Here is a 13111-nt window from a genome sequence, read left to right on the forward strand (position 1 = left end):
TTGCAAAACCCCAAAAAAAACACTGCAGCTGCACAAGAGGCTCTAACACGGATTGTTATTTAATGAAAATTATAATTAAAAATATAACAAAATGCAAAGTGAAGTCTGTTCTTTTCCTGCATTATCAGCCCAGAGCAGAACTGCTCAACACTTTTGCTTGTTCAAACTCTGCAGCATTCTGAATTTCCCGCTGCCCCTGGTGCTAGGGGAAGTCACTGTAAGGCATTTTGAAGGGGTAGAGGGGGGAAAATCGGTTGTCCTGCCACAGAAGCTTCTCCTCCAGAAAGTCAACAGTATCCAGGGTCAGAACCAGGGTCTGGTGCTTCAAGATGCTGTAGACGTTCAAGCCTGGGGAGGAGGAAAAGCAGACAAAAAAACCAAATGTTACTTCAGATTCGGTAGTGAATCGTCTCCTTTCTTCTGCGACCAAACCCTGGCCTTCGCAATGCAACAGCCAACAGACCAACTGCAGTTCCTTAGTTAGGAAACAAAATGGTGTCAAAGTTTCCGAGACACATGTAAAAGCAGTGGCTACCACTAAAGGTTTCCGACACACCCCAGATCCACTTGTCCACCTTAAGAATAGAAGACTCACCTTACTGGGTCAGACCAATGGTCCATCAAGCCCAGTAGCCCCTCCTCACAGTGGCCAAGCCAGATCACTAGTACCTAGCCAAAACCCAAAGAATAGCAAGATTCCAGAATCCCAGAGAGTAGCAACATTCCATGCTACCGATCCAGGACAAGCAGAGGCTTCCCCCATGTCTTAATAAAAGACTATGGACTTTTCCTCCAGGAATTTGTCCAAACCTTTCTTAAAACCTGCTATGCTATCCGCCTTTACCATAATCTCTGGCAGTGCGTTCCCATCTACACACTGTGCGTTAATTTCTTTTAGAAGAAAAAGGTCGGCTGCCATCTAAGTTTCGCCAGCGTTGGAAACGGGATGCTGAGCTAGATGGTCTGAGCCAGTAAGGCGAGTCTTATATTCTTATGATGGTGTCGCTCTGTGCAGCCCATGTTTTCCTCGTACCTATGGCAGGGATCAGGGTGATGGTCCTTAATTTGCTTGTTGCTTGAAGGATGTTCTCGGGAAAGTCGTTGTTACTGTACAGGGAGCCCGTTTCATTCCCACACCACCAGCAAAAAAAAAAAAATGTTAACAGAGGAGAGAAACAAAAGAAAAGTTTGTCAGAGACTGGGAAAATTAAAGGGGGAAGGCAGAACAGGGCAAAGGGCTGCCATTACAGGGAGCAGACCCCAGGCAAACTTTCTCTTCCTCCTCAAGGAGTGGTACAGGTCCTGTCCTCCCTCCCTCCCCACAGATTGATTAGGGGCTCTACTGTTTTCCCCCTCCCTTGCCCCTCAGGGTACCTTCATCTCCACCCCGGCCATCCAGCATCTCCCCTTTTCTCCACCACCTCTGCCTAGCAATTCTCCCACTTCACCCCTGTCTCTTGCAGGGCTTGATCTCCCCCTCCCTCAGCTGCCACCAATGCCACACTTCTGCGAGGCTGGCTCTAAAAGATTAGGGTTCTTCAGCTTGGATAAGAGACAGCTGAGGGGAGATATGATTAAGTCTACAAAATTCTGAGTGGAGTAGAACAGTTACAAGTGGATCGATTTTTCACTCGTCAAAAATGACAAAGAGTAGAGGACACTGGAAATACTTTTAAAACCAATAGGAGGACATACTTTTTTTCACTCAGAGAATAGTTAAGCTCTGGAACGCATTGCCAGAGGTTGTGGTAAGAGTGGATAGCGTAGCTGGTTTTAAGAAAGGTTTGAACAAGTTCCTGGAGGAAAAGTCCATAGTCTGTTACTGAGAAAGATATGGGGGAAGTCACTACTTGCCCTGGATCGGAAGCATGAAATATTGCTACTCCTTGGGTTTTGGCCAGGTACTAGTCACCTGGATTGGCCACTGTGAGAATGGGCTACCGGGCTTGATGGACCATTGGTCTGACCCAGTAAGGCTATTCTTAGGTTCTAATGGTGCAAGCCCTCTAAGCACAGACACACATTCAAGCTCTGTCAGACCCCGTCTCTTCCAGCAGAACATTAGAGGGGTTGGGACTCAGTGGCTCTATGCTGTACACACCAATTTATAATGCTACAGGGCTGCCTTATCAGAGATCAGGGAGTAGCAGTAGCAATGGAGGAGGGGAAGCAATAAGTCCTATGCTGTCCTGTCACCACATAGCGGTAAGGTATGCCAAAGGAGTGTGCAGTTAAAGAAAGGGTGAGGGTTTGGGGAGATATTTTAGTATGAATGGTAAATATTGCCTCTCAAAGATCATCAAACACCTCTTCAACTCCCCCCCTTCCAGTCAGTATTGCCAAAAAATACTCACATGCCTACTATGAGGACCGAATCCCCCCAGTGTCGGTATCGGGCCAAGTCCTTGAGATATTGAGGGTCCGGAGTTGGAACTTCCAAAGAGTCAATGACATGAAAGTTGTCCTAAGGAGTTAAATAAGGAGAAAATTATTACGAGATGTGGCATGGCGCATTCAGACACTACACTAATGATAAGAGTGGGTAAGGCCCCCCCCCCAAGAGAGGAAACAGTGTTACACCACTAGGGGGACTCTCAGCTGGCTCCAAGAAAGGGTAAGATCCCCCAGGGTGAGACCCCACCATCTTTCTGATCAGCAATACTGGCCTTGTAACGTCCAAAGAGTTCTTTGTGCTGCTAGAACCACGGGATAAACGGCAAAGGGCACATTTCTTAGTTCAGAAGCTGAGAGCTGCCCTGCCAAAGGGGATTTCTTTATGGTTCAGGGTGGGCATTACAATCAGTTGCACAAGTCATTTTCCTGCCCAAGGACCCAACGCTCGAAGTAGTAGCTTAGGCCACAGAGGGAAGATGAATCTGCCTCCACTCCTGCTAGCAGCACAGAATCAAGCGAGGCATACTGAAAACGAAAATATCTGTCTCCTCTCCTCCCCCAAATCTCCCAGGTGCCACAACGGCCCAACGGATTACCTGAGCCAGCTTAGTGGTAAGTGCCACCTTCAGCCCCAGGGCACGCACTTTCATTGGAAGCATGTAATAATAGCTTGTGGGGCCCCGGGGCCCATGAGCTACTCCACCTGAAAAACAGATATGCAGGCGAATAACAACGCAAACACCTGCCCTTCAAATCAGCCAACTCACGGGCAAAGAAGGAATGATGTAATTAGTGGCTTAGTAGAGATCAGAAACAGCGCCTCACTCGAGGTCCTGACTTTATGCACTGGCGTAGTGAGGGTGAGAGGTGCCCCTCCCCCCCTTCCCCAGCACGAGTAGCATCACCAACTCACTGCCCACGTCAGCATCAGCTCGCCCGTTAACGTCACTTCCTAACCGCAGGACCCGGAAGTGATGTCAGAGGGAGAGCCAACGCTGGAGCGAGCAGCAGGCTGGTGTTGCTGCTTGCGCCAACTAAGAGAAACAGTGGGAGAGGAAGTGAAGTCGCCTCTCTTACTAAGCCACTGATCTTATGTGAACAAACTGATAGAGAGAGAACTTTTGAACATTTTCCCTAATGCAAAGCTCAGCATTGTGGATAGACTGTCCGTATACCCCCCCACCCCTCATGTCTCTTGTGACAGACTCTCACCTCCTTTCCAAAGCGGGGACCTGATGCTCCCATGTCGTGCCCTGCCACTTCCTTTTTGTGGCCAGGGCTTCCGCCCACCTCCTCTCACCTCTGCACGAGTTTTCACTCTTGCGTGGCTCTGAAATAAAGGCACAACGAATGCACAAGAGCAAAAATAGAAAGACACTCTCCCTCTTCTCTCGTCCAGTCAAACAATGTCACAACAGATTTACTGCAAACTAGAGATCCCTATGGGATCTATCTCCATCCCAGAACTGTCCCAGCAAGTTCTGTCCTCATCTGCACAAGCCTCAAACGCTTTAAAATCGCTCAACTTGTGATGTGATAATGCCTCATTCCACCAATGCCTAAGCTCCGTCCTCATCTGCACAAGCCTCAGACACTTTAAAATCATAAATGTCCGAGGCTTGTGCAGATGAGGACAAAGCTTTCAGGAATAGGGCAGGAACAGAACTTGCGAGGACAGGACAGGGATGGAGATAGATCCCATAGGAACAAAATTTGTCCCCTGTCATTCTCTACCAAATCCGCTGAGCCTCCTATAACAAAGGAGAAATTTCCTTAAAAAAAAAGGAAGTTACAAATTTAGTGATTGGTGGAGCAATATCGTCACCTAGTGAGCACTTGGCCAACTGCAAGTAAACTGTGAAAAATTCAATTCTAAATAATACCAATTAAATTACTCTCTCACTCTCGACATCATTAAAAAGGGCACTTTGTGAGCTTTGTATTTAAATCATTACTAGTCATTAAGCCCGTTACATTAACGGGTGCTAGAATATATGTATGTCTTTCTGTCTCTCTCCCTCCCGCTGTGTCTCTCTCTCTCTCCCTGGCCCCCTTTCTGTCTGTCTTTCTGTCCCTCTCCCTGCCCGTGTCTTTCTTCCTTTCTTTCTGTCTCCCTCCCTCCCACTGTCTGTCTGTCTGTCATTATTTCCCTCCTTTTCCCTGTGCAGCAGCATGTTCACCCCATTTCCCTGTGCAGCAGCAACAGCATTTCCCTCCTCCCCCCCCACTTTCTTTTGCAGAAGCAGCAGCGGTATTTCCCTTTCCCTCCAGGTCCCTGTGAAGTAGTAGCAGCATTTCCCCCACCCCCCCCATTCCCTTCTCTCCCCCCCCAACTTTCCTTTGCAGAAGCAGCAGCGATATTTCCCTTCCCTCCAGGTCTCTGTGAAGCAGTAGCAGCATTTTCCCCCAATCCCCATTCCCTTCTCTTACTGCGAGCTGTCCTGCTCCATTCGGCCCCTCCCTTCTCTTAACGTGATCTTGTCTGCTCCGTTCAGCCCCTCCCCCTTCCCGCGGTCTAGCCTGCGTTCCTGTAGCTGGAGTCATGTTCTTTTTCGGCCCCCCTCCCTTCCCGTGGGCTGGTCTGCTGCGGCCGAAGGTTTTTTTTAAAGTTTAAAAGTGCCGGCGGCGGCTCCTCTCATGATCCCCGCCAGTGTCGGAAGCCTTCTCCGACGCTGGTGCAGGCTCGTGAGAGGAGCCGATATCGCAGCTTGAGAAGTGGAGAGCAGGGAGTCCAGCGCTGCCGGCCAGTCCTGGCATTCATGGAGAGAGGGAGCGATGTATGCGCGCATGCGCACTCCTGCCGGCCACGGACCTAAGGATCACAGATCACGCAGGTAAGAGTGCGCATGCGCGGCTAGGGTTTTATTATATATGATGGATACTTCCACCTAGACTAAGATGGGTTAATCAGAGCTTATCATAGCAATGTCCACAATGCTGTATGTTGAGCCTAACACTTCAGTCATCAATCCCTTGTTTCTGGGTTTTCTTTCATTTTTGTAATGTCACGTGCAGCCATAAAGTAAAGGAGCTAATACAGTCAGTCTTGGAAGTTTATGAAAATCATTTCAAACAAACACCAACTTGGTACTCATCTAATCAAATTACTGAGTCCTTATTACTACTAGTCATTTCTACAGCGCTACTAGACATACGCGGCATCCTTTAGGTCTAACTTCTCTCCCTTTCTTTTCCCTCCCTCCTTTCATCCCATTTTCCACCATCTCTCTCCCTCTCCTCTGTTTTCAGACCCATTATTTCTTCCCCTTCATCTCCCCCACCCCGGCATATGCCCCTCTCTTTGGACCCCCTACATCCGTGGACACCAGGGCCCCCCCCCAAAGGCCGGCATGCTTCCCCTTTCTCTCCACAAAAAGTTAATCAAAAGAGCAATAATTCTGATGACATTAGTCCGATCATTCAATCATATATTACAAAGTGAAGGAAAAGATCTCAGAATTGCCACTCCTAGGATCATAATAATATCATCCAAAATGAAATTGTGGCGTGGATATCTTTCGTCGATCATAAAAACCTTCACATATATGTAATGATTTGACTTAATTCATCAACATTATTAGTGTATGTGAGCCACCCTACATAATGATGTTTAAAAATATAAATAATTTTATAGCTATTAAATATTAAGACTGTGCGTATTAGCTTATATTGGGGCTTTTTTTGAATAACATTAAAGTGGCTAGTGCTTTAGCTAGCTCAATATTTTCAAAGAACTGTGCATTTAAGCATATTTAAGCTGTGCAAATAGCAATTGTGTAATACAATAGTATCTAGAAGACCGATACAATTATCAGCCTGATGAAGCAAAGTATAAGCCAAAAAATGGCACTTATCTTTTTAAAGATCGATGTAAGATGAGAAAATTAAGACGGCATGTTTAATATCGCCGTTATATCTCCATGCATCATATCCTTTCCGACGGGAACCCGTTTTGCCGCTATCATGCGGCTTCGTCAGGGTTTTGAATAGACAAATTAGGTGAAAGTAGTTCAGCTTGTTCTTACACTGTACCCACGGCTAACAGTCAATTTCTTCCCCCATCTCCACGGCTAGAAGCAGGAAACAGTCACCGTGTCATTCTCTATTTGGAGGAGAGGATTATAGGGCAGAGAGAGATATGCTTGGGGAAGGGGGGATAGGGGAGAGAGAGAGATGGGGAATAGGAGAAAGGGATGATTGATCAGGGGAGAGACTGAGATGCTCTCTCTAGGGAGGGGGGGAGAGAGATGCTTCCTCTGGGGAGGGGGGATAGTGGAGAGATATGCTTGGGGAAGAGGGTTGGGGGGAAGATCATGGGAGGGAGATAGGGAATAGAATTCCTATGAGCGTTAGAGAATTTAGCGCTCTGGGCCATGGTAGAAACCTCTACTGAGCCTTTGTCTTTTAAACTCTGATAATCCTTGCATATACATTCATATATTGTAATATCACCTGGTTCATCTTTGCTCATGGTTATTGGTCTTAATTGTTTTGTTTGATTTTTTTAAATGTTGTTTTTATGTAATGCTCAAAAAGACTCGACTCCTACAAAAAAAGGGCCTGCTGTCTGAAGTATTTGCAAGAAGGCTCTCACGGTCCCATCTTTGCCTGGGTTGAGGTACTTGTAATTCGTGACAGTACCCAAGAACACAACATTAAAAAAACAACCCTGTATTTATGTATTAATCAATAAAATAATCAGATTTAAGTTGAAGTCATAGGTTGGGTACATGCCCCCCCCCCCAAGGATCATCTGCTCTGATGGAAGATCTTAGTCGTCACTCTCTTTGTATCCCACACTCTTTCCATTTCTTCCCTCTTCTCCCTTTTACGCACAAACACTTACTATCCGTTTGAAGTTTCGCTGCCACGTGATCACTTGATGCAAAATATCAATCCTGGTGAAACACAAAATCACAAATATTATCTGTTAACCCCCTCAGCCCCCCTCCCTAAATTCACATCCATTCCATCCCCTCTCTATAGGCCCCTTACTGTCAGTGCCCCTAACACTGGGGCCATAGGCAGGGAAATAATTCAGGTGTTTTCTTACCAATATTAATTCAATATTCTCTTAATTTAGAACAAAGAAAACTCTAACACAAACGTACATCCAGCCTTGCAAACACAGGACAGCCACCCACCTACCTTTTCTCAAAACCCTGGAGCCCTTTACCTGGGTGGTACTGTGAACACATCAGGGTGCAGGTCCACCAGGCCCAGACGCTCATCATCATAGTGGAGAAGGGACTCTAGCCAGGCCTGCCCGGCTATTAGGTGTGATGGGAGCGGGATGCTGCATTTCCGGATTATAGGAAGAACAGAATCAGTCACAGGCCGTTTCTCTACTACAAGCCAAGAAAGAGAGAGGGAAGAGGTGACAAAACTACCACTGTATCCCTGTGGAAATAACTCCTCCCTCACCCACAATTCTGGCTCTTGGCTTAGGTCTCCAAATCTAACTTCAGCACTTTTCTTTAAATCTGGATACAGCAGGGCACCCACTGATAACTTTCTCTTTTGCAAATGCATGTCTGCCTAGAAACACAGAGACATGATGGCAGATAAAGGCAAAATGGCCCATCCAGTCTGCCCACTATCTCCTCCTCTACCTATTGGTTAAGGTTCTTTACACTTGCATTGTGAGGTCATAGAGCTTTATTATAGAAACATGACAGCAGATAAACATCAAATAGCCCACCCAGTCTGCCCATTCACAGCATCCACTATCCCCTCCTCTCCCTATAGGCTAAGGCTCTTTACACCTGCATTGTGAGGTCATAAAGCATTATTGTTATAAGCTAAGGCTCTTAACACTTGCATTGTGAAGATAAAGACCATATGGCCCATCCAGTCTGCCCATCCGCAGCATCCACTGTCTCCTCTAAGAGATTCCACATGCCTATCCCAGGCTTTCTTAAATTCAGACACAGTCTCTGTCTCCACCACCTCTTTCAGGAGACTGTTCCACGCATCTACCACCCTTTCTGTAAAAAAGTATTTCCTTACATTACTCCTGAGCTTCTTAACCTCATTCTACACCCTCTCACTTTGGAGTTTTCTTTCAACTGAAAAGAGACTTGCCACATAGGTATTTAAACATCTCTATCATATCTCCCCTCTCTCACCTTTCCTTCAAAGTATAAAGATCTTTAAGTCTGTCCCCATACGCCTTATGATGTAGCCAGCAGAGCTGCCAGAACTTCCCTAAGTTCCTTCAGCCCCCTCGAATGTACACCATCCAGCCCCATTGCTTTGTCCACCGTTAGTTTAGCTAGCTTTTCATGAACACAATCCTCTGAAAATCGATCAGGGTCTACCATACTGCCATCCCTATGTGAGTTTGTCTTCTGTGGTCCTGCTCCTGGAGCTGTGCTGTATCTTTTTCACTCAATCCCACCCTTCCTGGGGCTGAAATGTATTTTCCTTGTTTTCTTTATAATTGCTTTGGCAACATCATCGTCTATAAGACCTAGGCAGATTCTATTTCTACAGGAGCCCATTTCTAACAGGCTTTTCCATGGGTACACAAACGTTTACCTGTGAAGAAACCCTCAAGAAATATTGCCAGGGGCATTCAGCAAGAAAAAGCAGCAGGACTCAAAGGTGAAGGGGAGGAATATGTAGAAGCTGATAAAGATAAGGCTGAATTGCTTCATAAATATTTATATTTTGGGGGTTACAAATATAGCTGCATTACTTGTATACTCTTGCACTCCAATTGCTGTACACACAAAATATATACTGATTCAATGTAAAAGAATGTAGGTTAACTTAAATGGTTTCTAGCCTCAGTTTTTTTTTAAGTTTTGCAAGCGATTCGGAAAGAGCACAAATATGTTTGATGAAGGACTTGTCACTTAATTTTTATTGAGAATGGAAGGGTACCAACTGTACCAGCCCTGTGGTATAGGTCACACTAGATCCTGCATTTCACACTTCTGGCCATCTCCCAACTTATACAATTTCACTACCCATTTCTCAGAAAAATTCCCAGCCCCAGTGAAGGTCAGAAGTAAAGAGAGAGATATGACTTGGAACGCACCAGATGTATCAAGTGGTTGCAAAGGTGAGGCATGATCTCTCTCCGAGGACAAGGCTGAGCAAAGCTGTTAATAAAACACAAGAAAGAGAGCAGTGAGCATAGCAGATCATTAATAAACTAAATTTCAATATAAGGCAATCTACCCATACTATGTGAATCGGGGAATATTCACTGTAGAAATCCTGATAAGTAGGGCAGAGTTAAGACATGGACAAACTAGGACCTCCAAAATCCAGACAAACTGCCAGGTTTTGGAAATCCTTCTGGGCACCCGGACTGTCCTCTCAAAAGAGGCCATGTCTGGATTCTCCTGGATTTCTGGTAACCCTAAGTCAGGGCCAGTGCCACTATCTATAGAAATGTGTCCATGTCCCCCACATCCTGTGCACTGTCTCAGCAGGAGTTGGCAAGCATCTTTGCTAGTGGAACCACACAACACCTGTTTGTAGGAATTTTAAAAATATTCTATACCACAATGGGGGACCCAGTGGCATAGTGAGGGGGGAGAGGTGCTGCCCCACCCCCATCCACTCCTTCCACCCGCATGCCCTTCCCTTCCCCCATATCTCTTTAATGTTCACGGCGCAAGCAGCAACCCTACTCTGCTGTTCGCACCAGCATCAGCTCTTCCTCCGACGTCACTTCCTAGGTGCGGGTCCAGGAAATGATGTCATAAGAAGAGCTGCTGCTCACGCCACAAACTTTAAAAAGGGACGTGACGGGGGTAGGTGGAGCCCCCACCAAAAGGGCACCCGGGGAAGACCACCTACCCCCCTTACCATGCCACTAGGAGGTCCCAGTGGACAGTTAATGCTGCCCTGCTGCTAAAGAGCCCTGGACGAAACCAGTGGTTCCCAACCCTGTCCTGGAGGACCACCAGGCCAGTCGGGTTTTTGGGATAGCCCTAATGAATATGCATGCCTGTCACCTCAATTATATGCAAATCTCTCTCATGCATATTCATTAGGGCTATCCCAAAAACCCGACTGGGCTGGTGGTCCTCCAGGACAGGGTTGGGAACCACTGGACTAAACCATGCCAGGAGAATAATCCTTCCTTTATTTGGGGGGGGGGGGGCTGTTTTCCTCCGATGGTGCAGACTACTACTACTACTATTTATTATTTCTATAGTATAAATACAATACAATAGAGCAGGGCTGCCCAAGTCCAGTCCTCGAGATCAGGCCAGGTTTTCAGGACATCCGCAATGAATATGCATGAGAGAGATTTGCATACCCAGAAGGAAGCGCAGGCAAATAGTCGTTGCGGATATCCTGCAAGACAGTCCCTGCTCTGAAGAGCTTACGATCATGTCACTGGCGCAGTAGCCTGTGCGCATGCGCCAGCGGACCCCCCCCCCAGCACGCGCCTCTCACCAGGCTCCCGCTCCGCCGGAGCAGCGGCCTCAACAGCGGCAGCATCCCCCGCGCCCGTGGCACACAAGGTCGATCGAGCGGCTTCCGTCCAGGAGAGATGACGTTTGAGGTCGCGCTGGCCAGCGCCGATGACGTCGAAGCGCGAGACCCAGCTCCAGGGCCGTTCAAAAGCAGCACTTTCCGCTAGTTAGGAGCCTGGGCGTCCGCGCACGCCTCTGATGTCATCACATTGCATCCGTGCATGCGCAGTGGCACGTGGGGGATTGCTAGTCTAGCTCAGCTAATTTGGCCAATGGACGCTCCCTGGCTAATGCATTACAAGAATATAATGGCAATGCCCACTTTTTACAAGCAGGTGCGCCCAACGCTGTGCCCATTTTAGAACATAGGAATTGCTGCTGCTGGGTCAGACCAGTGGTCCTTTGTGCCCAGCAGTCTGCTCCCACAGTGGCCCTTAGGTCAAAGACCAGAGCCCTAACTGAGACTAGCCCTACCTGCGTACGTTCCAGTTCAGCATGAATTTGTCCAACTTTGTCTTGAAACCCTGGAGGGTGTTTTCCCCTATAACAGACTCCGGAAGAGCGTTCCAGTTTTCTACCACTCTCTGGGTGAAGAAGAACTTCCTTACGTTTGGTATGGAATCTATCTCCTTTTAACTTTAGAGAGAGCCCTCTTGTTCTCTCTACCTTGGAGATGGTGAACAACCTGTCTTTATCTACTAAGTCTATTCCCTTCATTATCTTGAATGTTTCGATCATGTCCCCTTTCAATCTCCTCTTTTCAAGGGAGAAGAGGCCCAGTTTCTCTAATCTCTCACTGTACGGCAACTCCTTCAACCTTAACCATCTTAGTCGCTGTTCTCTGGACCCTTTCAAGTAGTACCGTGTCCTTCTGGTGACCAGTGCTGGACGCAGTACTCCAGGTGAGGACGCACCATGGCCCGGTACAGCGGCATGATAACCTTCTCCAATCTGTTCATGATCCCCTTCTTAATCATTTCTAGCATTCTGTTTGCCCTTTTCGCTGCCGCCATACATTGTGCGGACAGCTTCATCGACTTGTCGATTAGAACTCCCAAGTCTCTTTCCTGGGAGGTCTCTCCAAGTACCGCCCCGGACATCCTCTATTTGTTCATGAGATTTTTGTTACCGACATGCATCACTTTACACTTATCCACTTTGAACCTCATTTGCCATGTCGATGTCCATTTCTAAAGCTTGATTATGTCACGTTGCAGATCTTCCCAATCCCCCTGTGTATTCACTACTCTGAATAACTTCGTATCGTCCGCAAATTTAATCACTTCACTCGTCGTACCAATGTCCAGATTGTTTATAAAGATGTTGAAGAGCACGGGCCAAATTTCCAAGTTTGTTTAAAATTTGTTAATCACCTTATCAAATTTCTAAGCATAGTACATAGAATTAAAAAAAGAAAGGGTGTTACACAAAAAGTTAACCAAACAGCCATACTAAGACAAGAGCGGGAAAGGGGTGTAGAACTGCATTAAATTATAGGACCCAAATCAATAAAGGTTAACACGTGAGTTTGGGGGGTCTGAGGCAGCAGCCCCTGTTCTCCCTCTACTGGTCCAGCTGATTGCAGCTCTACTCTCCTGTGTCAGTTCACGGGCTCCGGTTAATCCTGTCGATTCAGTTAATCATGGCTTCTCCTGCTGGATCAGCTGACTGCAGCTTCAGAGCCACAATCAGCTAGGCAGAGGGAGAGTGGTGGCTACCGGCAGCAGGAAGGAGCAGCCTGCAGGAACCACTGGACCTGCTCAGAAGAGCTGAGCCTACCGATTTCCTCTTCTGACCAGGCCAGCTACAGTTCCTTCCCCCTTTTATTGGGCTACTCAGAACAAATACGTAGCATACATACAAGAGGAGTTTCATCCCCTTTAACATCTTAGTCCCTCTTCTTTGAACCTTTCCTAATTTTGCTACATCTTTTTTGAAAGATATGGCGACCAGAATTGAATTCAGTACTCAAAGTTGCACCATGGAGTAATACAGAAGCGTTATAAATTCTTAGTCTTATTTACCATCCCTTTTCTAATAATTCCTAGAATCTTGTTTGCTTTTATGGCCGCCGCCAAACCGTGAATATACAGGAGCCTGGAGAAACTCTATAGGGTTGGAGGGAAAGTTGGCTTTAAGTAGAAAATAGATTTTGCAGAACTGCTTGACGCACAGACTGTCTCCTCTGGAGTGAAAAGTGAACTTATGGATTGAGAACAAAGTAGCCGCTTTGCAGTGACTGAAAATACCAAAGAGCATCCAGAATAATACAGAGC

The 13111-nt window shown here is 46.7% G+C and overlaps 1 protein-coding gene across 3 annotated transcripts; it reads right to left on the reverse strand.

The window, feature by feature from the left end:
- Positions 1-41: 41 nt before the first annotated feature.
- Positions 42-10989, reverse strand: MRPL4 (mitochondrial ribosomal protein L4). 3 transcript variants are annotated; one of them, XM_033924127.1, is made up of 9 exons: positions 10816-10989; positions 9440-9503; positions 7571-7742; positions 7241-7292; positions 3607-3724; positions 2991-3097; positions 2355-2464; positions 1034-1107; positions 42-348 (listed from the first exon to the last, which is right to left on the reverse strand). In XM_033924127.1, the coding sequence occupies exons 1-9, from the start codon at positions 10858-10860 to the stop codon at positions 203-205; spliced, it is 888 nt and encodes a 295-aa protein (XP_033780018.1). In that variant the 5' UTR covers positions 10861-10989; the 3' UTR covers positions 42-202. The 3 variants fall into 3 exon arrangements, with proteins under 3 accessions (XP_033780018.1, XP_033780020.1, XP_033780019.1); XM_033924129.1 differs by lacking the exon at positions 10816-10989 and adding an exon at positions 10219-10341; XM_033924128.1 differs by lacking the exon at positions 10816-10989 and adding an exon at positions 10055-10093.
- Between the last annotated feature and the right edge of the window lie 2122 nt (positions 10990-13111).

Source organism: Geotrypetes seraphini, chromosome 16, assembly GCF_902459505.1.
Source record: "Geotrypetes seraphini chromosome 16, aGeoSer1.1, whole genome shotgun sequence".
Taxonomy (NCBI): domain Eukaryota; kingdom Metazoa; phylum Chordata; class Amphibia; order Gymnophiona; family Dermophiidae; genus Geotrypetes; species Geotrypetes seraphini.

Coding starts and splice junctions, on each gene's coding strand:
- MRPL4 (XM_033924127.1), bottom strand. CDS start 10,860: ATGCTGCCGCTGTTGAGGCCGCTGCTCCGGCGGAGCGGGAGCCTG. Junction 3,098..3,606: donor GTCCCCGCTTTGGAAAGGAG/GTGAGAGTCTGT, acceptor TCTGTTTTTCAG/GTGGAGTAGCTCATGGGCCC. Junction 349..1,033: donor CACCCTGATCCCTGCCATAG/GTACGAGGAAAA, acceptor CCTCCTCCCCAG/GCTTGAACGTCTACAGCATC.